Source organism: Notamacropus eugenii, chromosome 3 (assembly GCF_028372415.1).
Source record: "Notamacropus eugenii isolate mMacEug1 chromosome 3, mMacEug1.pri_v2, whole genome shotgun sequence".
NCBI classification, from domain to species: Eukaryota; Metazoa; Chordata; class Mammalia; order Diprotodontia; family Macropodidae; genus Notamacropus; species Notamacropus eugenii.
This window is the reverse complement of record NC_092874.1, coordinates 368,048,400-368,074,727: the sequence shown is the minus strand read 5'-3', so window position 1 is coordinate 368,074,727 and position 26,328 is coordinate 368,048,400. Positions and strand designations below refer to the sequence as shown.

Sequence of the window (26,328 nt, the reverse complement as noted above, 5' to 3'; positions counted from 1 at the left end):
TCATGACCAATGTGTGCATTTTTTTGAGGGGGGGTTAAAACATGAGTCAAGATTCTCAGTTCAGGGTGTGGAGGGAAAGGAGCCATGGGAAGTTTGAGGAAGTATGAAAAGGTATAGAAGAGCCATTGTGGAGAGAGATAATGAGTTGACAAAGCAAGTATAGGATTCCTAGCAGAAGTGAAGTCCCAGTAGAAGTTATGTTACATGAATTTGTAGTGGACCCAATCAGAATATTTGCATTGATATTCTCTACCTTCTTTCAGCAGCACATAAGTTCAAGAGCAAAGGTGGCAAATGATGGGAGTGATCCAGGTTTGAGGATTATCAAGGCATAAATGCTGAAATTATAGGAGTGTTAGGAATTTCAGAGAGGAGGACAGTGTAGAGTTGAATTTCTTCACCAAGGCAAAAGGATGGGGAAAAGAGGAGAAAGTGGCTAGTTAAGGGGAAATGGCATGGGAGAGAATTGAGAGGTTAAGGGATTGGAGATCATGGGGTGGATGAAGAGTAGGGTTTTATAAGGAAAGGCAAAGGGAGAGTTGAAAAGCTGCTTGATTATGGTAGAATAATGGGGATTTCAGAATTGTTGAAAATGGAGGTAGTACATTTGTGTGTCAGGACAAGATCAAGGGTATGATTATCTGTACGCGTCACTGATCTGGGATGAAGGAGCAGGTCATGGGAAGCGAGGAGGTTGAAACTGAGTAATGAGGGTTTTTGAAGGAGAGTCAATATTCACTATATATGTTAAAGTCCCTTAGTATAAGAGAAAGAATTGGGGAGGAGAGAAAACTTGTGAGCCAACTACCAAACTACTGAGGAAAAAAGAGGAGTGACCTGGAGGTCAGTAGATAACAGTTACAAGGATTTTGATTAAGTAGTAGACATTAATTGTGTGAACTTCAAAGGAGGGGAGGTTACTGAGTAATGGAGGTTACTGAGTGGATGGGGAGAACCTGGAAGCTGCAATGGGGAGCAAGAAATATTCAACTCCTCCATCTCAACAAGTGAACTTAGGGAAATTAGTTCACGTGCAACCAATACTGGAAAGCATGGTGAGGGAAGCTATGTTACTGGGGGAGTGGGGGACGTGGAGAGGAGCAAGATTTCAGTAATAAGCTGGTAGACAGAAAAAGTAGGCTAGGAAGAGATTTAGGATAAAAGGAAATTTGTTGCAATTCCGGAGAGCATGGTGGAAAGGATACTGTTTGGTTAAAACTTTGGGGTTAGAGGTTTGAGAGGGATGGGAATAAGGACTCAGGAGGTGGGGTGGGGAATGGGGTTTGGATAATGAACTATAGGGGTTCAGAATCACTGTGATGTGAAGGGTATGACTAGGTTTGACAATGTTTATGACCGAATGAAGAGTGCGACTCCACTTCTCAAAGGAAGCTGGTGATTAAAGTAGAGCCAAGTGCAATATGAGATGGGGGACTTCCTTCCTTCCTTCCTTCCTTCCTTCCTTCCTTCCTTCCTTCCTTCCTTCCTTCCTTCCTTCCTTCCTTCCTTCCTTCCTTCCTTCCCTTCTTCCCTCCCTCCCTCCCTCTCTTTCTCTTTTTCTTCTTCCTTCTCTGTCTGTCTTTCTCCCCCAGAGCTAGGTGCCACAGTTGCTACACCTGGACTCAGAAAGACACTTATTAACAGTGTGATCCTGGGTCAGTCACTTAACCGCTTAACCTCTATCCGCTTTACTCTCATTATCTGTAAACTTGAGATAATAACAGTACCTACTTCCCAGGGTTGTTGAATCAAGTGATATATTTGTAAAGTGCTTTGTAATTCTTAATGTGCTATAAATATGCTATTATAATACGGATAACAAAGAACGCACTTGCTTTGTTCCCCACTCTCTATGTTACTGAATCGACTTCTAGTATTCCTCCATTACCAAAAAAATGGTAAATCTTGGTTTTGATAGATATTATTTATCATATTAAAGAAACATTAACTCTTATGCCTTATTTTTATTTCCCATAAATGGCTGTTGCATTTTGTCAAAACCTTTTTCTGTTTCTATTGGTATAATCATGTAGTTTTTATTATTTTTGCTATCAATATGGTCTATTATGTTTATATTTTCCTAATATTGAAACGACTATGCATTACAAGTACAAACCCAACATGCTTAAAGTGAATGATTGTTTCAGGGTGCTGTTGTATCCCCTTTGCTAAATTTGATTCAATGTTTTTGTATAAATATGTGTTTAATGTGTTGATCTATAACTTTCTTTCTCCGTCTTTTAGGTAAGAGGACCATATTTGCCTCATAGAAAGCCAAGGGTTATTGGTTTTACCTTTGTAACATCTCTCCCCCAAACTCCCTTCTCTGCTCTGATGCTGTGACCACTCTAGTAGAGATCCTCATCACCTCATGCCCGGACAATAACCGGTCAGTTGGTCTCCTTGCTACACATCTCTTTGTCTATCCTCTGCTCCGCTGTCTAAGCGATCTTAGTAAGGTTCAGGTCAGACCTTTCTTCAATAAGCTCTAGTGGCTTTCTATCACTTTCAGGATAAAATATAAAATCTGTTTGGCATTCAAATCCTTTTATAGCCCCTCTCTTTCCTTTCCAGCCTTCTTACACCTTCTGCTTTCCCCTCCTCACATGTACTCTGTGATCAATTGACACTGATCTTTTTACTGTTACTCAGATCAGACACTCCTCCTGACACCAGGCATTTTTCACTGGCTGTCTCTCATACCGAGAATGCTTTCTTTCCTTTTGTCAATCTCTTGGCTTCCCTGACTTCTTTCAGATTACAGCTAAAATCTCACTTTCTATAGGAAGTCTTTCCTAATCTCTCCTAATCTGGGGACCTCTCTGTGTTAATTGTCTCCATTTTATCCTGTCTACAGATTGTCTGTACGTAGCATGTTGTCTTTCTGAATAGATTGTGAGATCAGTGACTGGTATTTTGCTTTTTTTAGTATTTCCAGTATGTAGCACAGTGCCTGGCACATAATAGGTGCTCAATAAATGCTTATTGACTGATAGAAAGTGCTGGGTAGGTTGTCTCCTTCCTCTATCTTTACCAAAATCTATTTTATGTAATATTGGTATCAATCATTCTTTAAATATATGCTAGTATACATTTGTAATTCTGCCTAGTCTTAGATGTGTATTTCCTCCCATTGGGTGGAAATTTTTTGTTTTGTTTTGGTTTTTTGGGGGGGCTTGTTCATTTTATTTTTAGATTGAGATTTAGATTTGACTCATCTATTTTTCTGTTAATAGAGCTTTCTAGTTTTTATGATGCCCCATATATAGTGAGGGCTGTCTCCCTACATGTAGTATGGGGGATTCATTGTGTGACTTAAAGGGAAGCAGAATAGGTATCTTTCCCAGAGACAGGGAACCTGAGGCCTCAAGGCCATATGTGGCCTTCTAGGTCCTCAAGTGAGGCCTTTTGATGGAAATGAATTGTCTGGCTAGGGGATGTTATCTTCAGATTCAAGCTAACTTTTGAGGAAATTTCAATATTGTAAAGGAAAGAAGATTCCCAAGCTTTGTATTCAAGGCTTGCCTCCCTTCTCTACCAAATATCCAGTTCCAAAATGGATACACACAGCAATTGTCATGGAAACCCAGTTATCCCAATCATAGCAAAATAGAACTCAGAGAAAGTATACATAAGAGAATATATACCAGACAACATAAAGTGAAGGAGTTCTCACATTTTGGAGAGAAGTAACTGGGGTCGACCAAGGGAGAGGTCCCTGATTTTGCCCAATGGGAAGTTCCTCAAACTATCTAGTGTAGCAAGCTGGAGATGGATATACCATGAAGACTTCCTTCTCCTCTAATGACTTCTGAGGCTGGCTTATTTCATCTTCCCTCTTGAAACTGGAATCTAAATGTGCTGAAAGTGACTCAAAACTTAACAGGAACTACAAGTCAACTGAGGACAACTTGAAGAAGACTGAAGAAGACTGGAGTCCTTCTGATCTTGACAACTCCACCCTGCCCCTCACACAGGAAAGGGCATTCATCTCCACCAATGAAGAGAGAGTCCCATTGGGACTGGGGTTATATAGAATTGGTCAAAAATGCTTTCTCCTAATCACCTTTATAACTTCTTTACCCTTTATGAATTCTTTTTTCATTTTTGAATATAGTAAATTGGTTTTCTTTTTTCATCAAATTAAAAACATGTTGGTCAAAGGTAAAATGGATTTGTTATTGTTATTATTATTAAAATAGTTCCTACTTCTTTGTATCAATTCTATGTCCTTTTTGTTTTTTTTCTTCCTGGCAGTGCTTGTAGTTATTTGTGTATTATGTTGTATAAGTGATCAACATACTCCTTTCTGGTACTCTCCTTTCTGTGGTTAGTATCACTCCTTCTCAGCTCTTCCTCCTGGCCTCCCCTAGGGGTATATATTTTCTCTCTGGTCACTCCCTTGGCTTCTGACTCTGGGAATATTTTTCCTTTCAAAACTGCCAACAGGCAGCAACAATAACAAAGGGAAGGTGCATGAGGCACTTACTTAGGAAAAGGTAGTAGTTTGCTTATAATTTGAAAGCTGGCTTCGAAACTTATTACCTTAGTCATTGTGTGACCTCCAGCTCAATTTTTCCTCCTTCTGGGGGGGAGTGTATGAATACCTCTCAGTCTCACTTCCTCATCTGTAAAATGAAGAGTTTGGATTAAGTGACTTTACAGGTTCCTTTTGGCTTCAGATCTATGAAGTTTCTTCTCCAACAATGAAGAGACTATATATCCTTCCACACTCTTGCATAGGGTGGGCAGGTCCTGTTTGTACCTGTCCCCTCTATAGGCTGGATGTCACTTGCCATGGCAGGTCTGGATGAGGTTGTAGGGGCTAGGGGTTATTTTCAAAGCAGGCCATAATCTCTTCCTTGTGACTCTGCCTCCTGGAGTCTTATTGTGGGTATTGGCCTTAGCCCTATCTCTCTCCTTCCCCTTGAATAATCCCCAATTGAGAGTTGGCTCCATTTCCTACTGACAAACTTCAGTTGGATGTCTGGAATTATTCTGTCAGGTTCAGGTAGGTTCTTAAGCACCCTGGGACTGAGCCAGCAACATTTTCTTCTTCAGTTATAAAAGTAACACTGGCTTCAAGGCTCTCTGCCAGCCTTATCACCTCAAGCATTATATTGACTATAGCTTATCTTTGCTCTACCTGAGGCCCTTTTGTTGACCTTTCATGTTCAGGTCAGCCAGAAGTCTCCTAGATATACTATATGAAGGAGATCTAGGGATTTTAGTGGACTGCATGCTCATGTGACATTGCAGAACAGTCCATTAATACTACCTTAGCTGCATTTAGAGAAATATTGTGTGATGGTTTATTAATTATTAACAAAAGTAGATGGGATCCTTATTAAATACTGTACCACTGAATTTCCTGAATGCATATCTGTATATGTATGTACAATTTTGTTCAGGAAACAATCTTTTACTGGAATAAAGAGTATGAGTATATACATGCATTCATATATTTCTTCATATTACATCTGCTTTTTTGAATGCCCCAGTGGTCTTTGTCATTGTCACTGTCATTGCCCTTATCTATGCCTAAGATCTGACCTCCTCTCCCCTTCTATCACCATGTTTAACAGACACCATGAGTTAAAAAATAAAGTATCCATCTAAATTTCTCCCTCCCAAGTTGGACCTGGGCAGTTAGAAATGTCCTTTCACAGATCTAGGTCCAAGGATTTCTAATTTGGCCTGGGACCCCATGGACCTCATGTGGTATTGATCTTTAAAAATAGGGAAAACTGAAATGCATCTTATAGCCTTTTTGTTAAGAGTATTTTATTTTTCAAAATTACATGTAAGGTAGTTTTCAATATTCACTTCTATAAAATTTTAAGTTTCAATCTTTTTTCTCCTTACTTCCCTTCCCTCCCCCCTCCCCAAGATGGCAAGCAATCTGATACAGGCTATACATGTACAAACATGTTAAACATTAGCCTGATTGTTAATCACAGAAAACTTTGGAATCATATTGAGCCAGATGGACATTATCCTTCAATTTTCCTTTAGTTAAGGAACCTGAGGGCCAGAGACATAATGTCAACAAAAGTATAAGTGGTAGAGGCAGGATTTAAACATTGGTGCTTTAACTCAAAACCTCACCCTCTGCACTGCACCACAAAGTAAGACTCCTTGCTGAATGGAATGAAAGGAGAGTAGCCACATGGTCAGGTTTGTGCTTAAGAAACATTTCTTGGGCAGCAGGGTATAGGATGGACTGGAGTCAGGGAGAGACTTGAGGCAGGGAGACTGTTGCAAAAATCTAGTGAAAGGTAATGAAGGCCTGAACTAAGATGGTAGCTGTGTGAATGAAGAGAAGGGGTCAGGTGGAGGAATTGTTGAGGAGACAGACAAAGCAAGGTTTGGCAAATGATTGTCTATGTAGGGTGGGTTCTTAATCTCAGTATAATGCTGAAGTTACAAACTGGGAGATTGGAAGGATGGTGATGCCTTTGACAGAAACAGGAAAGTTTGGAAGAAGGGAGTTGTAGGAGGAAAGATAATGAGTTTAGTTTTAGACATGTTCAATTTGAGATGTTTCTGGGACATTCAGATTGAAATGTCTACTCTGTGATTGGAGATCTAGGTCTTAAGCTCAGTGGAGAAACTGGGCTGGACATATAGGCCTGGAAGTCCTCTGGATAGAGATCTTAATTAAACCCATGGGAGCTAAAGTGGTTGCCAAGAGAGAGCAGAGGAAGAAGGGAAAAAGGCCAAGGAGAGAACCTGGGAAATGCCCACAGTGAGCAGGCTGTGGATGATGATCCAACAAAGGAGACTGAAGAAAAGAAGTCAGACAGGTAGTGAGTGAAGTAAGAAGAATAGTGTCACAAAAACACACAGATGAGACAGTATCCCAGAGGAGAGGATAGTCAACATCCAGTAGCAGTATCAGATGCAGAATATAGGCCAAACAGTTTTAGAACTGAAGGTGTGAAGTCAGATAGGAGTAATGCCCTGAGAAAATACTAAAGGCTGGAACAGGGGTGGGGAACCTTCGAACTACAGGCCACATGTTGCCCTCTACGTCCTAAAGTGCAGCAGCCCCTTTGACTGAATCCAAACTTCACAGAACAAATCCCCTTAAAAAAAGGATTTTTTCTTGTAAAATGTGGAATCAGTCAAAAAGACCACACCAGAGGACCTAGAAGGTCACATATAGCTTTGAAGCCACAGGTTCTTTACCCCTGGTGGAGGTGCCAATGAAGGTGAAGAACAAACATGTTCAGGAGGCATGAGGCAAAGGGTAGAGTGGCATGACAGGGAGCTACAGGTAGAAAGAAGAATGTTAGTATTCTAATCAGAGAATTGGAGTATTTAGGACTAGATATAATGTATAATATTGCCTATGTGTGGTTGAAGTAGAGTGAAAAAAGCTATAATATTTAAGGAGGCTGATGAATTGGAAGATTAATGAGTTTTAGGGTATATGTATAATGGCCACAAGGGTGAGACGCAGTCTTGGGAACAGGAGGTAGTTTCTAACCAACTGAGGTCAAGAGAGGAGCAGTATAAGTCTATTGCTGCAGTTTGGATGGAACCATTGGCTTTTCTGAGAGAATGGATGCTGCTGGGCTGTGAAACTGACATTTAATACCATCTATGTTATTGGTGGCCAGGGGTTAGGAGTGGAGTGTTGTGGGCCAGAGCACTGGTGGAACTGAGGAAGCTTGAGTTTCCTCTCAAACTGCCCTCTTCTACCCCCATACACGCACGCCCACAATAACAAACATTGTTTTGAATCAAAATGCTCTAGAGGAGACCTAGGGCAGTTGGTTAACTTTACCCCCAAGTGGATTGATTTTTGGACTCAGCTCTGGGCCCTTTGGGCAATAAGAATATAAAAACACTTTTAGGACTTTGAAGAGAGCTCCTGGGACTCCAGGGAATGTCCTTGGTAACTGTTTATTTCTTTGCCAGCAGCTTTTATCTGCTTCTGCTTTCTTGGACTGCTTTTTCCTCACCTAATGGATTGCTTTTCATCTCGTGGTTAGTGGAAGGCATTATTTATCTGAACTTTCAGATTTTGAGTGATTTATTACATCCAAGAGGAAACTAAGACCTAATATCCAGCACAATGCCTAGCACAGAGAAGGTGCTTGTTGAGTTGAATTGATAGTCAAGTCTATATAAATGTAAAACGTTTTTATCATCATCACCATCACAACCACCATCACCAACATCACTACCTGTTCTTTTCAACAGTCTGTCTGAAATCATTAACAGTAAAAGTTGTCATTGTTACTTTTACATACTAGTACAAGGAAGTTTACATCGCTGCCTTGTAATGTTATAACACAAAAATTGCAAAAGGAATGGAAGTCTCACTGGCAGCAGTTTTCAGACAGGATGCAGTATTGAAAATGAAATAACAGTCCAGAGGCTTTTCCTTTACAAAAGTATTATATGATAACGCAAAAATGAAAGCTATTTCTTGTAGTTAGATTAATTTAGGATTATAATACTATTTTCTCTGCTTATAACAGCTTGATTGTAATTTTAACTCGATTTTGGAAAGTCATAATTATAAAATATTTTAAAATGTCATTAAAAACTGGAAAAAGTGAAAGCCCAACAATTGGGGAATCACTGAAGAGCATAACATTTATATATAAATTTAAAATTAGTGAACTAAATATTATCTCTTTTGATTCTCAAAATAATTATAGGGGCAACGAGGAAATTAAAGAGAAAGAGAGAGGTTATGTGGTTCACCCAGAGTCACTCAACTCATTAAGGTAGAATTCAAACTTAAGTTATCTTAGCTCTAAGTCCAGCATGCTCTCTACTAAGACAAGTGTATTTGTAATGGAATATTATTACTTTGTAAGAAATGACATGTGTAAATCTGCATCTATGTTGTTACACATATCTGAGGAATTCAGAGAAACACGGAGAGATCTGTATGATCTGATACAGAGCAAAGAAACAAAAATCTTGAAAATAATATTCAAAAATAACTATTGTAATATGGAGACCGTATATACATATACATATATATTTAAAATATAGTTGAACTCAGATTAAATGCAATTATCTGTCTTGATTCCCAAAGACAGAAAACAGAACACATTTTCTTCTTCTTGGTAGAGATATGGTAGATTCCAGATGATGGAAGTTCCATTGATTTTACTTAGCTGATTTTCTCTGCACAAGGGGAGGACTCTACAGTTGGGGAAATATGGTGTGCCCCAAAATCTTAGAGTAGTTTTAAGCTACTAAGACTTTGGGGATATGCTATACAGTTAGTTCTCCCATAACACTTGTTTTCATATTGCCACTATGTATTGGAGTACTTATGATTTCTTAATCATTCAACATGTACAGAACTGTGCTATCATTCTTATGAAGTTCCTATCTTTTTTTTTTAATGTCACTGATGAAGTTTTTGAGAATTGTGCCTCTCATTCTATTTCCTCCCATAAATGGTTTTGATTGTTATTATGCACGTCGTGGTGATTATTAGTAACTTGTAAGTTTCATTATAGCAGAATTGACTGTACTGCTGAATGACCATTGGATAAACAACAAAGATCATTATTTTGAATAAAGCATCTGCATTCACATCAGTCTTACTCATCCTGTTACATATGCTGAAATAACAGTTGTCGATGCTGTTACTTATCTCAGGTAAGCAGCTTCAAACTTGACACTGGTCAATTGTTAGTCCATACTGAGAGATTTACCACACAAACATGGAGCATAGATATATCATTTTTTCAGTACAGTTCAGCTCCTAACCTTTCCAGGCTAGAATCTGTGTAGAAGACAAAAGGGATTTGAATAAGCCAATACCAGTGCATGGTAAGGTCAGTCGAATTGGCCAACAAGCATTTATTAAGCACCTGTTGCATGCTAGGCATTGTGCTAAGTGCTAGAGATACTAAAAAGAAAAAGAGTGAAAGACAAAAGCCAGTTCCTGTCCTCAAGAAGCTAACAATTCACTGAGGAAGAGAACATGCTAACAACTACGTACAAACAAACTATAGGAAAATTGGAAAAAAATCAACAGAAGACAGGTATTAGAATGAAAAGAAAGTGGGAAAGATATCCTGTAGAAGGTGGGATTTTACCTGTGATTTGAAGGAAGCCAGCTGATTAAGTGATTTTTGCATTTGTCCATCTGTCTCCAAAAGACTTTGTAGATTTTAAGACAGTTTTGCTTTTCTTGCTTTTTTGGCCCCAAACGTCTGCAATCACATGCGCATGAGTGAGATTATTTAAGTGATTTAATAATAGCAGTATCATTCTTAACCATCTTGTGATAAAAACTGCAAAGCTAAATTTATTGTACTTGAATGAGTACCATACTAATTGTACTAAGGTAATTAGTCTGGTCTTAGTTAATTTAATTTAAATGGCTAAATTATGTCTCCTTAAAAATGTGTTCAAATGTAATTTATGCTGTTAGGTTTGGTGAGGTTATTGCTGGGTTGTGGAGATAGATGTATCATATGTTCATTATTTTACATAAGTATTGAATTTGTAGTACGTCAATTTTATAACTTAAGTGATATTTAGTAATTTTAATGGCTATTTAGCAAACTATTAAATTTTTCAGTGACATTTTCCCCCTTTGGTGGGAAATCCCCCTCCTTTTTTTTTAGAACTAGAAAAGTCTTAGAGAGGTTTTTTTTAGTCTATACGGCATGGCTTCTTGAGAAGTGTTTGTAAATTCTTTGAGTCAGTGCTCACACTTTATAACGATATGATAGTTCTGCAAAATGAAGTTCTGCAAAATTGGCATTTGTCAGTTAAACAGCTTCAGAGCTGCTTCCTCCAGCTGATCTAACAATCTGATCGGTCATTTTTCTAGTGCCTCAACAAAGTCATTGATAATATCAAAGTCATTGATAATAATATATTTATAACACTCTCACTATCTACTTCCTTCATTATCTGTAGCAAAAATGGCTAGTGTCCCTAGATGCCTTGGGGCATACGTTCCAACTAGTAACAGATCAAAACAGTCTTTTCCTTTTCTTCCTTAGACACAGTAATCTCATAGTCTCCACTTTGCAAGCCCAAGACCAAAAATTGCTGGCTGTCTAGCAGATAATCCTGAGCATCTTGCACACATGGCAGAGTGTACCAGTTAATTTGAGTTCTTCTGTTTAGCTCTTTGAGGCAGCCAGCTGGTTTTAGTGGATAGAGTACTGGGCTTGGGTCTGAAAGCCCTGAATTAAAACTTGACCTCAGAAACTTAACAGCTGAATACTCCCCAGGTAAGTTACTTCACCTCGGTTTTTTGCAGCTTCTTTAGTTCTAAGAAGGGGATAATAACAGTACCTAAGCAGCAGGATTGTTGCAAGGATCAAATGAGAGAATTTTGTGAAGTGCTTAGCATGGTGCCTAGAACATAGTAGGTGCTACATAGTTTTTCCCTTCCCCCACATCAGATAATATTAGCTAGTAAAGCGCTTTAAGGTTTGCAAAGGGCTGTCTCATTTGATCTTCACAACTTTTTACAGAAAAGGAAACTGGCAGAGAAAGGTCAAAGGAATTGCCCAAGATCACCAAACTAATTAAGTCAAGATTTGGACTCATGTCTTCTAGACTGTAGGTCTGGCAACCTTATCTACTGCACCACCTAGCTGTGCTTTCTCTCTCTCTCTCTCTCTCTCTCTCTCTCTCTCTCTCTCTCTCTCTCTCTCTCTCTCTCTCTCTCTCTCTCTCTCTCTCTCTCTCTGTGTCTCTCTCCTCCACCTCCTCTCCCTCTCACCTCCACCCACCATTTTTGATAAATAAAGGACTGCTGGATTTTGAAATGACATCATTAACTAGTATTTCTTTGAGATGGTTTCTGAGGGCTTCCACCACAGAGGAATCATTTTAGAGGTTTCTTTAATAGTCAGGAAACAGTAAACTGGATTTTATGGACTGGACCTTGAACACATCCAGCATCCCACTGATTCAACAAGAACATGCCTGTTCTCTTACTGATATTTAGCTTCAACATTTCCTTCTACTCTCCTGTTAATGGGTAGTCTCCAAAAACAAATACCTCAGAATCCAATTCAGAGTTTCAACAGGTAGGGTTGCAGTGATGTTCACTGGTACTCCTTGCCTCTATCACCTTGTAAGCATCGGTACAGTTTGCATGTGTGGTCAAAGTGTGCAGGCATTGAGTCCCAGTTTATTTCTTGAAATATCCTGCTAGAATTTTCAAAAGACTAGAATTAATATTAATCAATGCTTACATTCCTGTGAGCATTAGAAGATTTAGACATAGTAGAGATACAATGTTCAAGTTTCTGCTGATACCAACAACTTCCTCAGGAAATTTCAGTCTCATCTTCGTGTATCACCTTCATCTAACGGTAAGCTTTCTCAATGAACCCAAGAAATCTAAGCTCTAAGCTTAAGAGGCTTTAAGATAGTTTTTCCTCCCTGACATAGATGTCATAAAAATGTTGGAAAATGATGGCAACTTGAGATCCATGTTCTAGGATAGGAGTGCAGTTTGCATTCTAAATTTTTACCTCTACACAAAGTCCTATGAGTCCAGGTGGAGCGTATCCAAAAGAAATTTTTTGGGTTCCAGTCACACCTTGAGACACTTTAAATTCTATATGAACAAAAATGAATTATCTTTCACCCCCAAACCCTATTACTTTCAAGGGTTGAAAACTAGGTGTCATCCTTGACTCCTAACTCTCTCTCATCCCCCATATCCAATCTATTGCAAAATTACTTGGGTTTACTTTTTTAATATCAACTGACTATACCTCCATTCTTCTCTGACATTGCCACCACCTTGGTGCAGGCCCTACCACCTTATTTGTGGACTACTGCAACAGTGTGCTAGTTGGTCTTCCTTCCTCAAATCTCTCTCCACTCCATTCAGCTGTGGGATCTTCCTCAATTGATCTTCCTAAATCACAAATCTAACCATGTCAATCTCCTATTCAATAAGATGATTCCCTATTACCTCCAGGATTAAATTCAAAATTCTTTGTTTGGCTTTATAACATGACTTTTCTTACTTTTCCAGTCATTTTACATCTCACCTTCTATAAGAAGTCTTTCTCAACCCTCCTCAGTCTTGGTGCCTCCCTAATTGTAGATTATCTACAATTTGTTATATGTGTGTGTGAGTTTATGTGTGCATATATACAATCCCCCCCTTAATTACCTGTTAAAACAATTTCTTAATTGTTTTAATCTTCAGTTTTAATCTTATCTTCAGTTTTAAAAACACTTTGAGTTCCAAATTTTATGCTTCCCTCTCTCCTTCCCTCCCTTTCCCCTCTAAGAAATAATACCTAAATAATCCCTTATAATTTTTACATGTGCAATCAAATAAAACATTTCCATACTATTCATTTTTTTACAAGACTCAAATAAAAAAGAGTGAAAGAGAAAAATAGCTTACTTCAGTCCACAATCAGATAGTCCACAATATGATCGATAATCAGATCAGTTCTTTGGAATGGGGGATGGAGGGAGGGGGGAGGTGCCCTGTTGAGTTTTTCCCTCAAGGATAAAGTCAAGCCAAGTCAATAAGCATTTATTAAGCAACTGCTTTTATGGCAAATACTCTGCTAAATGCACAGGGTACAAAGAAAAAGTCTAATCCAAGGATCTTAAGGAGACAACATGAAAAACAATGGATGTACAAATCACACACACACACACACACACACACACACACACACACACACAAAAGGAATTGCACTAGAGACAAAATTATCAGGCCTCTTCCGACCTGCCCCTCTCAGGTAAAGTTTGTATACATTCTTGTCAGGTGACTTTTAGCTACATACCAAGGAGGCTAATCACCACCACTGAAGCTGTCTGCCTTACACTCTTCCAATCTAATCACTTTATCTGGCTAGGGAATTTCCACGCCTAGAGAAAAATGCCAATTTTTGATCTATGGTATCTGTCTATCACAGGTATGTAAGGAATAGAGCAAACTCTCAGATCTACTAAATGAAGAAGCCCAGGGTGAAAAAAAAAACCTGATGGGAAGTTGTCACCCAATCAGATCCACTTTGTAGGCCATGCTACCTTTAAATTTTTTTGCAGCTTAAGATGATAGCCAGGGGCAACAACTATCCAAGCTCAAAAAGCTGGGCAGAAGACCCAAACCAATGGAATTCATCCTCCCTAACAGTCTATTAGTTAATATGTTACATACTTAAATGTAAAGAAGGGAAAAAACGCCCACACCAAGCTCACATTATAAAGGGAGGACAAGAGGTAAACGATTATGTACAGACAAGGTATGCATGGGTCAAAATGGGAGGTAATTTCAGAGGAAGGCATGGGAGAAAAGAGTCTTGCAGAAGGTATAAAAAGAGAGAGATGGACAAAGAGCTTTTTTTTAAAGTTGCAATCAGAAAATCAGAGAACAAGAAAATTTTCAACTGTAAACCCATCAGTTTTCAGTTTCAAAAAAATATTCCAACTTAAAAATCCAAAGGTCATAAAAATATAAAGAAATTTAGGCACCTAAAACAATTAGTTGGAACTTGAAGCTAAGCATGCCTAGCCCAGGGTAATTTAAATTAAAAGCAATTTAACGATGCCTTTCAGATAATAAAGGACTTTAAGGCAAAATACAAATATAATCTCTGAACTAAGGGCAATCTTTTTTCCAATTCTTTTTTTAATCGAAAAGCACTTTTTGTTTTTTTTCTTCAAATTAGGTAACTAGGAAGTATTAAAATATTCCTGCAGATAAGCTCCTACATATAAGTTTACGTGTGTTGCCTTTGTAAGTTGGTCCTTTGTCCAAGAGGACCATTGATTTCACAGGGTGACTCTTTGAATCTGCCAGTGAAATGGATTTAAATGAGGCAGAGTTGTACAAAGTCATCAGACTAATTGTCTTCCAGAGTCATCTGAAGTCCAGTGGCAAGACAATAGTCAAGATAATTGTCAATGGCCCAGGATGCTGTGGAGGACCCTGGAAGTCTTGGATGTCTGACTAAGCTCTAAGTACCCCAGAGTACCTGCTTCAGCTGCCTTCATGGCTGTTGGAATAAATTGTTCACATCTGCCCATTCCCCTAACTCACTTGTTTGAGGCTGGTCAACCTCGTTTAGCCCATTTGCTAAGACAGTTTATCAGAATGTGGACACTTTGCATACTACAGCTTCTTGGAGCCACAGGTGAATGCCAGGTAGACACCAAAGGCAGATGAGCAGCCCTGAAAAGCTCTTGACAAGCCTTCACCCCAGAGTGTAAATTATCTATGTAAGTTAGGTATGTTCACATGGCTTGTCTAAATGAGGATGTAAGAGAGGCATGGAGGCAGCTAGGTGTCTCAGTGGATAAAACACCATGCCTGGAGATAGGAAGACCTGAGTTCAAATTTGGCCTTAGATACTTACTACTTATGTGACCCTGGGCAATCACTTGACTTCTATTTGCCTTAATCCACTGGAAAAGGAAATGATGAACCACTCTATCATCTTTACAAGAAAACTTCATGGACAGTATTGTGTGCTATGGTCCACAGGGTCACAATGAGTCAGATACTACTGAAGAGCAAAGGGAGACAAGGATAAATATCACTAGAATCTTAAACATTTCTCTCTAAGGGAGATTTCAATTCCTGCTTTGAAGGGAACATGAGGAACAGCTAGGGAAATGGTCTCTGTTCTTCAAGAGAAAGGGTAGTGGGCTAGAATTACATTTGTTTCCTCCAAATATTGTTGCTCTAGTGTGCAACTGGTTCATTACAAAAAGCTTCTAATTTTCCTGGTCTTTTAAATATTAAAGGTGAAGAAATATAGCTGTCACCCTATACTCACTGGTCTGACCCTTTCCCACCAAAATTGGATTGCAAAAAGATCATCACAAATAGTGACGAATAAGCTAATTTATTTATAACAAACAGAAATCAGAGATGTTATAAAAATTAGAAGATTCCAGAAAATATGGAGTAGTTGGGCTTTCCCTCTGGAAGTAAGATATCTCAGCCTGATCAAGAGAAAGAACCAGATATTTCATAAAAATTCCCTGAAGTCTCTAGGGAGGCAAACTGGAAGTCAGTGACATGCTCTTTTATAAGTGTGCAACAGAGTTTTTCTTTTTCCCCTCCTTGTATTAAGGCCCAAAGTAGTCTGGAATCACTTATGTCTTTTCTCAAAGAGGGCATGGAAAGTGGCTTACCTATTCAAAACTCTGCAACCAAGCCTGCTCTGCAAGCAGGTACACAGTATCAAGTCAGCATTCTATCTCATGCAAAACATTTCAGGTTTGGTTAGAAATCTGTGTTACACACACACACACACACTTACATACACACACATTACCCCTTGACCCCACCCACACACACATCAATATCAATTTTGGCATGTTAAATATAGATAATATATAAATATCTCCAAGTTGGAGAATGATTTTTATTTATTTTTTAAAAATTTTTGCCCAATTTATTTACTTATTTTTAGCTTTCAACATTCATTTCCACAAAATTTTGAATTCCAAATTTTCTCCCCATCTCTCCTCTCCCACTACCCCAAAATGCTATGCATTCTGATTACCCCTTACCCCAATCTACTCTCTCTTCTATCACACCCCTCCCTTCCCCTATCCCCATCTTCTCTCTTTTCTTGCAGGGCAAGATAGATTTTTATACCCCATTACCTGTATTTCTTATTTCCCAGTTACATGCAAAAACAATTCTCAACATTGGTTCCAAAAATTTTGAATTCTAGCTTCTCTCCCTTCCTCCCTCCCTACCCATTCCCACTGAGAAGGCAAGTAATTCAATATAGGCTATATATGTGTAGTTTTGCTAAAGACTTCCATAATAGCCATGTTGTGAAAGACTATATTTCTCTCCAACCGATCCTGCCCCCCCATTTATTTTATTCTTTCCTTTGACCTGAGCCCTCCCCAAAAGTATTTACTTCTAATTACTCTCCTCCTCTCATTTGCCTTCCCTTCTATCCTCCCACCCCACTTATCCCTTTCTCCCCTACTTTCCTGTAGTATAAAATAGATTTTCATACCAAATTTAGTGTGTGTTATTCCCTTCTAAAGCCAAATGTTATGAGAGTAAGCTTCACTTTTTCCCTCTCACCTTCCCCTTTTCCCCTCCATTGGAAAAGCTTTTTCTTGCTTTTTTTATGAGAGATAATTTGCCCTGTTCCATTTCTCCCTTTCTTCTCCCGATATATTCCTGTCTCAGTCCTTAATTTTATTTATTTAGATATCATCCCTTCCTATTCAACTCACCCTGTGCCCTCTGTCTATATGTATGTATGTGTGTGTGTGTGTGTGTGTGTGTGTGTGTGTGTGTGTGTGTGTGTAATTCCTCCAACTACCCAAATACTGAGAAAAGTTTCAAGAGTTACAAATATTATCTTTCCCTGTAGGAATGTAAACAGTTCAGCTTTAGTAAGTCCCTTATGATTTCTCTTTCCTGTTTACCTTTTCATGCTGCTCTTTATTCTTGTGTTTGAAAGTCAAATTTTCTATTCAGCTCTGGTCTTTTCATCAAGAATGCTGGAAAGTCCTCTATTTCATTGAATGACCATATTTTCCCTTGAAGTTTTATACTTAGTTTTGCTGGGTAGGTGATTCTTGGTTTTAGTCCTATTTCCTTTGACTTCTGGAATATCCTATTTCAAGCCCTTCTATCCCTTAATGTAGAAGCTGCCAGATCCCATGTTATCCTGATTGTATTTCCACAGTACTTGAATTGTTTCTTTGTGACTTCTTGCAATATTTTCTCCTTGACCTGGGAACTCTGGAATTTGGCTACAATATTCCTAGGAGTTTTTTCCCCCCTGCATTTCTTTTAGTAGGTGATAGGTGAATTCTTTCAATATTTATTTTACCCTCTAGTTACAGAATACAGAACAGTTTTCCTCGATAATTTCATGAAAGATGACGTCTAGGTGCTTTTTTGGATCATGGTTTTCAGGTAGTCCCGTAATTTTTAAATTACCTCTCCTGGATCTATTTTCCAGGTCTGTTGTTTTTTCGAATGAGATATTTCACGTTGTATTCTATTTTTTCATTCTTTTGGTTTTGGTTTGTAATTTCTTGGCTTCTCATAAAGTCCTTAGCTTCCATCTGCTCCATTCTCATTTTTAGCTTATTTATTTTTTTATCATTATCATTTTTATTTTTAGTTCAAGTACTTAAATAGAGGGTACACCATAGAATAGGCATAAAATAACTGTACTTTGAATTAATGTAGAATAAATTCTAGATGAATTTGTTAGAGCCAAAAGAAACTTTAATGATTACACATTTTAGTAGTGCCACAACATTTACAAAGAACTTATTAATTTTATTTATTTTCAGTGTGCCACATACATACATGGGAGAGAGGGGGAGAGAGAGCGAGAGGGAGAGAGAGGGAGTGGGGAGAGAGGGAGAGAGAGAGAGAGAGAGAGAGAGAGAGAGAGAGAGAGAGAGAGAAAGAGAGAGAGAGAGAGAGAGAAAGAAATGAGGACAATTCCAAGGTTGTAATCTTGATGATGGGAAGAATGGAGAGGAGAAATTGGGAGATTAAAAATCCTCAGAGAAACTGTGATATTAGGAGGAAGGGTAGGAGTAAAGGAAAAAATAATGAAGTGTCTTGGATATGTGTTTGATATGCTTATGTGGCCTCAATGGGGAAATATACATCAGGCAGTAGGAAGATTAGAGCTCAGATAAGAAACAATGGGCTAGATATGTAGATTTACTTCATTGGTATAGAGGTACAAGCTTAAAATGGAAAAGCAGAAGAGATCCCTGGGTTTAGAGAGAAGGTCCAGGATAGGGATCCAGGCTACAAACATAAGAGAGAGTGAGTTTTCAAAGGAGATCCAGGAAATCAGTTGACTGAGCTCAGCAATTATAACCCAAGGTAAGGAAAGTATTCAGAAGAATTAGGTGGTGGTCAACAACACTGAATACTGTAAAGGCTAGGCCCTGTCCTGAGTCCTCACCTTACTCTATACCATTCTACTTGGTGGTCTTCTCAGCTTCCATGGATTCAACTGTCTTCTCTATGTTGATGATTCTCAGATCTGTGTATCCAGCTCTAACCTCTCTCTGGTTAACAAATGACCCCCAGGACCATAAAGGGACCTGTAATGAAACTGAGTCTGACTACCAATTAAAAGTATTTATTGTCTGAGAAGAGGAACTTGTAAGAGAGAGAAGAACTTAAACAGAAGCAGAGAGGGAGGAGAGTTCTCAGCTGCTCAAAGGGGAGTGGAAAAAGAGTGAGATAATATCATTTCTAAAGGCTTTCAAGTAGGGAGTGTGGGTAAAGGGGAGGAGGATGTATGTAGACACAATAAACCAGGATGTTTAGAAAGTAGAGACTCTCAAGTCTGCAGCTCAAGATTGCCCTTGAGCTAGTCAAGGCTGGTTCTGTGGTTTCTGGCAGCTACAGGCCGCGGAGTTCTCTAGCAAAGCATCACTGAAATATCAAGTAGCCCTGAGCCTCAGAAATCCTATTTGCTGGTTATTGTGTAACTCCATTGTCCTGCTCCTCTGTGTGGAAGAGAAGTTCTAATACATATTACAGTCATTACAGAGCCCATGTTAATACTCCCAACTCACATCTCCACCTATCTATTAGACATCTCAAACTGGAGATGCTGGAGACATCATAAACTCAATATATCTAAACCAGAGCTCACAGTCTTTTTCTCAAAACCTTCCCCTATTACTAACATCCCTCTTACTACTGAGGGCACCACCATCTTCCCAGTCACTTTGAATTATATACTAGATGTCATTCTGATTCCTTACATCTCTCATCTCTCATATCCAATCTCTTGCCAAGTCCTGTTGATTTTATGTTTTATATATCTCTTGTATATATCTTTTCCTCTGGTCTTACACAGGCTCTCATTACCTCACCACATTACTGCAATAGCTTATTTATTGGTCTAACTGCCACAAGTCGTTCCTTACTCCATTCTTTCCTTTACTTGGCTGTCAAATTAATCTTTCCAAAGCACAGATTTGACCATATCAGCTCATCCCATGCATTAAACTCAAGTGGCTTCCTATTACCTTCAGGTTCAAATATAAAATACTCTGATTAACATTCGCTTGTCTCCTTCTTAGTAGTTTTCTTACACCTTATTCACTGCCACATCGTCTGTGATCTAGTGACATGTTCTTAGAACAGTTTCTGGTATGTAGTAGATGTTTAATATATGCTTATTGACTGGTTGACTATTGACTGATGGGGAGTTCATTACCATCATGCCTCTTTTCATTAGCAATGGTAACTATTGATTTGAACATTGAGTTTTCCTGGCAGGCACTAGTTTCTACTAGGGTAGCTGACTTAGAAATATTCCTTTCTGTTCAATGAGTCCCAGATCTCAGTTTTAGGCTCTACTCACCTGTGTTCTGTCTCCAAATTACAACCTGTCTATGTATTGGAAGTGAATGTCCTGTAGACATCTCAAACTCAGTGTCCCAAACAGAACTAATCTTTCCTCCAAAACCCCACTTCCTCTCAGTCCAGCTTCCTTATTACTGTTCAGGACTGCCATGGTCCTTCTAGTCACACACATGCTAAACCTCAATGTTGTCACTTTCAATGTTCTCTCAGTCACTTCTCCCCTGTCCCCTCCCCCCACATCCATTCAGTTTCCAAATCTTGTTTATGCACAGAACCTTTCAAATTTGGCCCCTTTGCTAACACAATTACTCCCCCAATTCAAATCACCATCACAATATCATACTGGTGAGACTGTGTAACAGTAAGCACCCCAATATAGACAGGGGGGCCTGCTAGCACAGGTTCTTAGATCTGCATTCATAAAAGGAAAGCAATTTTCAATCACTTTACTCAAGCACATGTTATCTTTCCTTTTACCAAGCACATATATCATTCAGCTAGTTCAGGGGAGTCAGCACGCACAACTTCAAAGAAAATACAAAGAAATCAAAGAGCAACAGACATGGCTTCCTCTGCCTGAATTCGACAGACAGGCCCAACTGTGTGACCATAGTTACCAGAGAAGAAAGCACCTACATCTAGGTTTTAAAGGGTACAGGGAGGGCTCCTTAAGAGGCTTCCCAGGGTCCTAATCTGGCTAAACAAATACTTCTAGTTAGTAAGCCCCAAAGTAAAACCTCAACTCAGAGTATTTATACCTTTTTTTTTAGAGTCAGAGGGCATCACAACCCTTGAGAACCAGTGCCTCATTAACAAAAAGCATGGGCCTTCCCACAAATCTTCTCTAATCAAACTCCCTTTAATAGGCAGGTTCATTAATGGGTGGAGATCTTTAATCACATCAAATTAAAATCACATTAATTAACAATACAAATACAGACACTGTTTCTAGTTAAAGAAACTCTGGTTTCTGTACTTTATTCCTAGTAAAGACTCTTGATTGATAAAGGAAAGATTCAATCAGCACTTGATTATACTGAAACAAAAACAGCAAAAGATCCTATTTTGCTAGATATGACAGACTGGCACAATATCTTCCTATCCTCTTTTCCCACACACTTTGGGGGTTTCTCAAATCACCTTGTATCTATTTGGTATCTTTTTTGTATTTACCTAAATATTTCCTTGCTGTTTCTGTCAGCTACACCAAAAGTTCCTTCAGGACAGATGCTGTTTCATGGGTTTCTCTTTTGTCTTTGTATCTTCATCACCTCGCACAGTGCCTGGCATAAATAAGGGGCTTGGTAATGTCTTGTGGATAGACTGATGCATGGGTTAGATGATGTAATGTGATGGATGGAGTGAATTTCAAAGGAGGAGAGGTCACTGATTAAAGAGGTGTACAGGAAGTGGTAGTGAGGAGCAAGACTCCATAATGGAATATACTGTGCGTTCACTGTGACTGTTTTCAAGAAAGGTGTCATCAAAAACAATATGTTCCTCCAAGTATTCAGTTACATGAGGCAGTAACCTGGTATCATCAGCCGCAGAGTGGGAAAGACTTGAGTTCATGTTCTGCCTCTAACACATTTTGACACACATCACCATTGGATAAGTTATTTAAGTGGCTCCAAATAACTTTATAAATGACATTAAGAGTTGCTGACCTGCTTTGGTAGAGGGAATTTCCAAGCCTAGATCTCTATATAAATACTACAGGTTTAGACCCAAAAAAGTTTCATTTTTGATTGACATGTTTTATTTCAGATATAGAAAATACTTGACAATAATACCCAAGCTGAATCTTAGATACACATACAAAATGCATCAGTGATGTTATAATCCCGTTTTGAAATGATTTCTTCATTTATATTTCATCATTCTGTTAAAAGTACAAAAGAAAAGAAAACAATTTTGAAAGAATACTGGAGGGAAAGGGTCAGACCTTTTGTGATGCTCTGCTGATCCCAAATGAATGAACACCTCTGGGACTCCTGGACTAGCTTCTTTTTGATAACAAAGGAAAGGAGGGGGAGGGGGAGACAAAGAAACCTTGCAGAATGTGGTCCTGAAGCAACAACTGTGTTTACTCCTTTAGTCTTAACCCCCACGGAATCCAGCTATATGAATCCCACACCTTCAATCCCGAGAGGGAAATACAACAGGCTGAGAGGACACCCTTACCTTTGGGGAGAGTTTCCCGTTACCTCTGCACCTCAGCTCCTAAAGGCAATAAAGAAGTTGTGACAGCCGCTGCAGCTGTTTCCTTCTCCTCCTCCTCTTCCTCCTCCTCAGGTGTTGGCAGTGCTGCCCTCCGGAGACCAGGGGCTGAGAGCGGGGACAGGAGGCCTCTAAAGCGCGAAGGACGCTGCTAGGTTCAAGGTCAGGTGTATTTGGGGCTGGACAGGAGTCACGGCCACGCTCATGGCCAGCCTAACCGCAAGGGGCTTTTCCTCTGAGAGGAGGAGCGGGCGGAGTCCTCCGCAGACAGGTGAGGTCCCAGCCTAACCCTTCTCGCTGTCCTCCCTCCCCCGAAGTGATTGTGGCTGTGGCTGCCACTGAGGCGGGTCCGGCTGGACTAGGCGGAGGCGGAGGCGGGGGCAGCCCCAACCCTGCCCCGGGACGAGCCCCAGGAGAGTTAGGGGCCTTTTGATTACTTTGAAGACTCCCCGAGAGAGCCTGGAGAGCTCCTCTGGCCATGGAGGAAGCACGAGGCATAGACAACCCGGCTTTCGTCCCATCCAGCCCCAGCCCCCGTCGTCATTTGCCGGCGTCTCCAACTGAAGTCGACGTTTCGGTGCTGAGTGGTCCTGGAGAAGAGTTGCCGCGGCCCCAGCCGCCCCCAGAGCAGCCCCTGGAGCTGGAGGAGGGTCCATGCGGCTGGGGACGCTTCACCCCCGACTGCCTGCAGCGCTGCAACAACCCCAAGGGCTTTTTGTTTCACTACTGCCTCCTTGCCCTTACTCAAGGTAATCACAGGATCGACTTCGGGCTTCTGGTTCCCTAGGGAGCTCTAGAAAAAAGCCCATGTGGCCAGAGGCCCCTCTCTGACCCCGGGTAATTGAGCGGAGGTGGGGAACGCGAAGATGCGCAGAGAGATGGGCTCGTGGGGATCAGTTAGCGGTTGTCAACTTTGTTAAGTGGACCGTTTCACTTCTTGAAAGATCCTCATCCTTCAGATAGTTTGATTTTTAGCTCTTTACAACAACAAAAACAAAACGAGAGCTCTTTTTATCTGTTCATCTTAGCAGCAGAACCCTTCCTCACGACTTGTGATAGAAAATAGAAAAGCAGTGCTATGGCTTTTTCGACGATTCTTTTAAAAATAAAAATCACTGGGTCTGCCTTGAATTCAATACACCCTAGTACAGATAAGTTGAAAATCTTGTAGTTTCTGTTATTTATAAGCTTATCGTTTTAAAGGACAAACCTAAAAGTACCTGTGAAACGGTAAGCCTGTATCTGAATTATGTTCCTTAGGTTTAGATAACCTATATTTATGTTGGATTTGGGGGATTAAAGCAAGGTAGGCTACTTCTGAGCAACCTTTATGTTGCTCAGAATTTCGAACTACAGACGATATGGTGGGAAAATAGACAGGCTTTCTAGGAAAAAAAAGAATGACATCTTTTGAAATGTCAAAGAAGGGGAAAAGGAGAATGTCCCGAGACTAAACTCCCTCATTTTTTGATTTAGAAAAAAAAAAAGGTTCATATATTAGCTTCAAAATTACCTCCCATTCAGTTTCCTTCATCCTCAATTAAAATGTATATTGTCTCCATGCTTTTTTTTTTGATTGTCGGAGATAAACCAGACACATTAATTTATACTGATACAGATGGTTAAAAACAGCTAAGGGGCTACTTCAGGAATATTTTTATTTTTCAAAAAAAGACAATAACTGGAACTAAGTCATTTTTGTCAAGCATAGCTGATGTGTGTGTGTGTGTGGGGGGGATTTTTCTTTTTCATTTTTTCTTTTTCTTTTAAAAGGCAAAAGGTGGAGGAGACTTCACCAAACTTCACAAATCAGATCATCCACTTAGGGTAATACATAGTTGGGTGGCTTTGGATGAAAAACTTAGAAAACAAAGAAACCAAAGAACCACAGTGTTAAAAAGTTTATCAACCTTTGAAGACTTTGTGACTTGCTACCCAGTTTACTAAATTAAGATCATTGTATTGAATAATTCCATCTTTATCTCAATGAGATAACACTTCTGGTACTTATTAGGAGATATAGAATTTTAATCTGGATCTTGTCTATATTGTCTATTAAAACTTGAGGTCTAAGTATGCTGAAAAAGAATAATTTGATTAGTCCATAAAGGACTAGATAATTTAAAAAAATCTTCCAATTAAAAATATTTCACTTTTTATACTTTTAATATAGTTTTAAAAAATAAGTTCCTGCCAAGTGAAGAAAATTGAATAACTACTTCTATTTATCACACCCATGATGATGGCTAGGGTAGCTGACACTTGAACGCAATTTTTTTCCCTCTTGGATTTTGTTGTACTTATAGTTGCAGGTGCTAGTGTTTGAAACAAAAGATTCTTTGCTAATGTCTACTTCAGCTTTGAACCTTTTCTAGGAGTAAGTTGTCTCTAGAACACTCATTTTGCTTCTTGTTAGTCTATAAGAAATAAATGCAGGTGATTTTCCAGTTTCAGTTGTGATGATTTTTTTCCCCAGTGGTCCATGGATAACCCATACATTTTTAACTCTTCCAAAAGGAGAGTGTGTAAGTAAGTAGTGGTTTGCTACTCTAGAAAATTACCTAGTGACATAATATCATGGGATTTTGCCTGCCTGGCTGGTTTAAACACAAACATATTTGAAAAAACTGGATAAAAGATGAATTCTGGTTTAGCATATAGTTTAAAACACCCCCAGCTAAGATATTTACCAAGACCTATCATTTTATAGTAAATTGATATTTGTCAATAAAACAGACATACTGGGATAACACGAGTTTGTGAAAGACTATGGGTTCTTGTTGTTCCGTTGTGTTCCGTGCAAACTAAATTTTAAAGATACAAATAAATACATTTCTGCTATTGCTTTGATAATGGTGATCAGTAGTCATATATAATTCTAAAGTGTGCATTTGTTATTCTTTTTTCTTGTAGGTATTGTAGTAAATGGCCTAGTAAATATTAGTATATCTACTATTGAGAAGCGGTATGAACTGAAGAGTTCCTTGACTGGCCTAGTATCATCAAGCTATGACATTTCATTCTGTTTGTTGTCATTATTTGTATCATTCTTTGGAGAAAGAGGACATAAACCAAGATGGCTTGCTTTTGCATCCTTTATGATGGGGCTAGGATCTCTTATATTTTCTTTGCCACACTTTACAAGTGGAGAATATCATTTTGGATCCAAATTTGAAGGTAAGTGTTTTTTGAAAAAATAGATAAAACATATCCAATTTAAAAGGTTTGAAAGTGTGATAAAATTAATTCACCACATCAATATTCCACTGACCAGATCAAGTGTAGTTATTTTGTGTACGTATCTAGGACAGGGTTTCTTAACCTGGGGTCCACAGACCAAAGATCTGTAAACTTGCCTTGGGAAAAAAAAAATCTTTATTTCAAGATAATTGGCTTCCTTTGCTATGTGTTAGCCTTTTAGACTCATAAAAGTTTCTTTAAAGAAAATATAGATTTGAGAGACAGAGGGTCTTAAGAGTCAGGTTTTTTGGTTAAAATAATATTCAGGACAATTTTATACTAATATATGAATGTTTACTATTAAATAATTTATAAATCAGAAAAATCACGATACACACTACTTGAAGATTCATTGCAAATCTCCAAGGCAATGGATGTTTAACGAAATGCTCTTAGCGAATTTAATAACTATCCATGTATGTTTCAATGAATGTGTTTTTTGAATTTGGGATGGTTCCCTATGTTTCTTAAGTCCTTCTTTTAGCTCAAAATAGCCCATCCACTTGTGAAAGGCAGCAGTTTTATAAAATGCTATG

At 39.0% G+C, this 26,328-nt stretch overlaps 1 protein-coding gene and 1 long non-coding RNA gene across 3 annotated transcripts in view; one reads left to right on the top strand and one right to left on the bottom strand.

Moving 5' to 3' along the window:
• Nucleotides 1-1,549: 1,549 nt before the first annotated feature.
• LOC140496952 (uncharacterized) lies at nucleotides 1,550-22,605 on the bottom strand. Of its 2 annotated transcripts, none has more exons than XR_011964465.1 (4): nucleotides 22,517-22,605; nucleotides 12,011-12,162; nucleotides 10,080-10,196; nucleotides 1,550-9,763 (listed from the first exon to the last, which is right to left on the bottom strand). It is a non-coding gene; the product is annotated as an uncharacterized lncRNA (long non-coding RNA). The 2 variants fall into 2 exon arrangements; XR_011964464.1 differs by having other exon boundaries at nucleotides 1,550-4,628.
• Nucleotides 22,606-23,030: 425 nt separating this feature from the next.
• LOC140496951 (solute carrier organic anion transporter family member 4C1-like) overlaps nucleotides 23,031-26,328 on the top strand; it is a 106,190-nt gene continuing 102,892 nt past the window's right edge. The window contains exons 1-2 of the mRNA XM_072597372.1: nucleotides 23,031-23,301; nucleotides 25,466-25,729. Of these exons, the coding sequence (XP_072453473.1) occupies nucleotides 23,031-23,301; nucleotides 25,466-25,729 (535 nt within the window). The remainder of the gene's footprint in view (nucleotides 23,302-25,465; nucleotides 25,730-26,328) is intronic.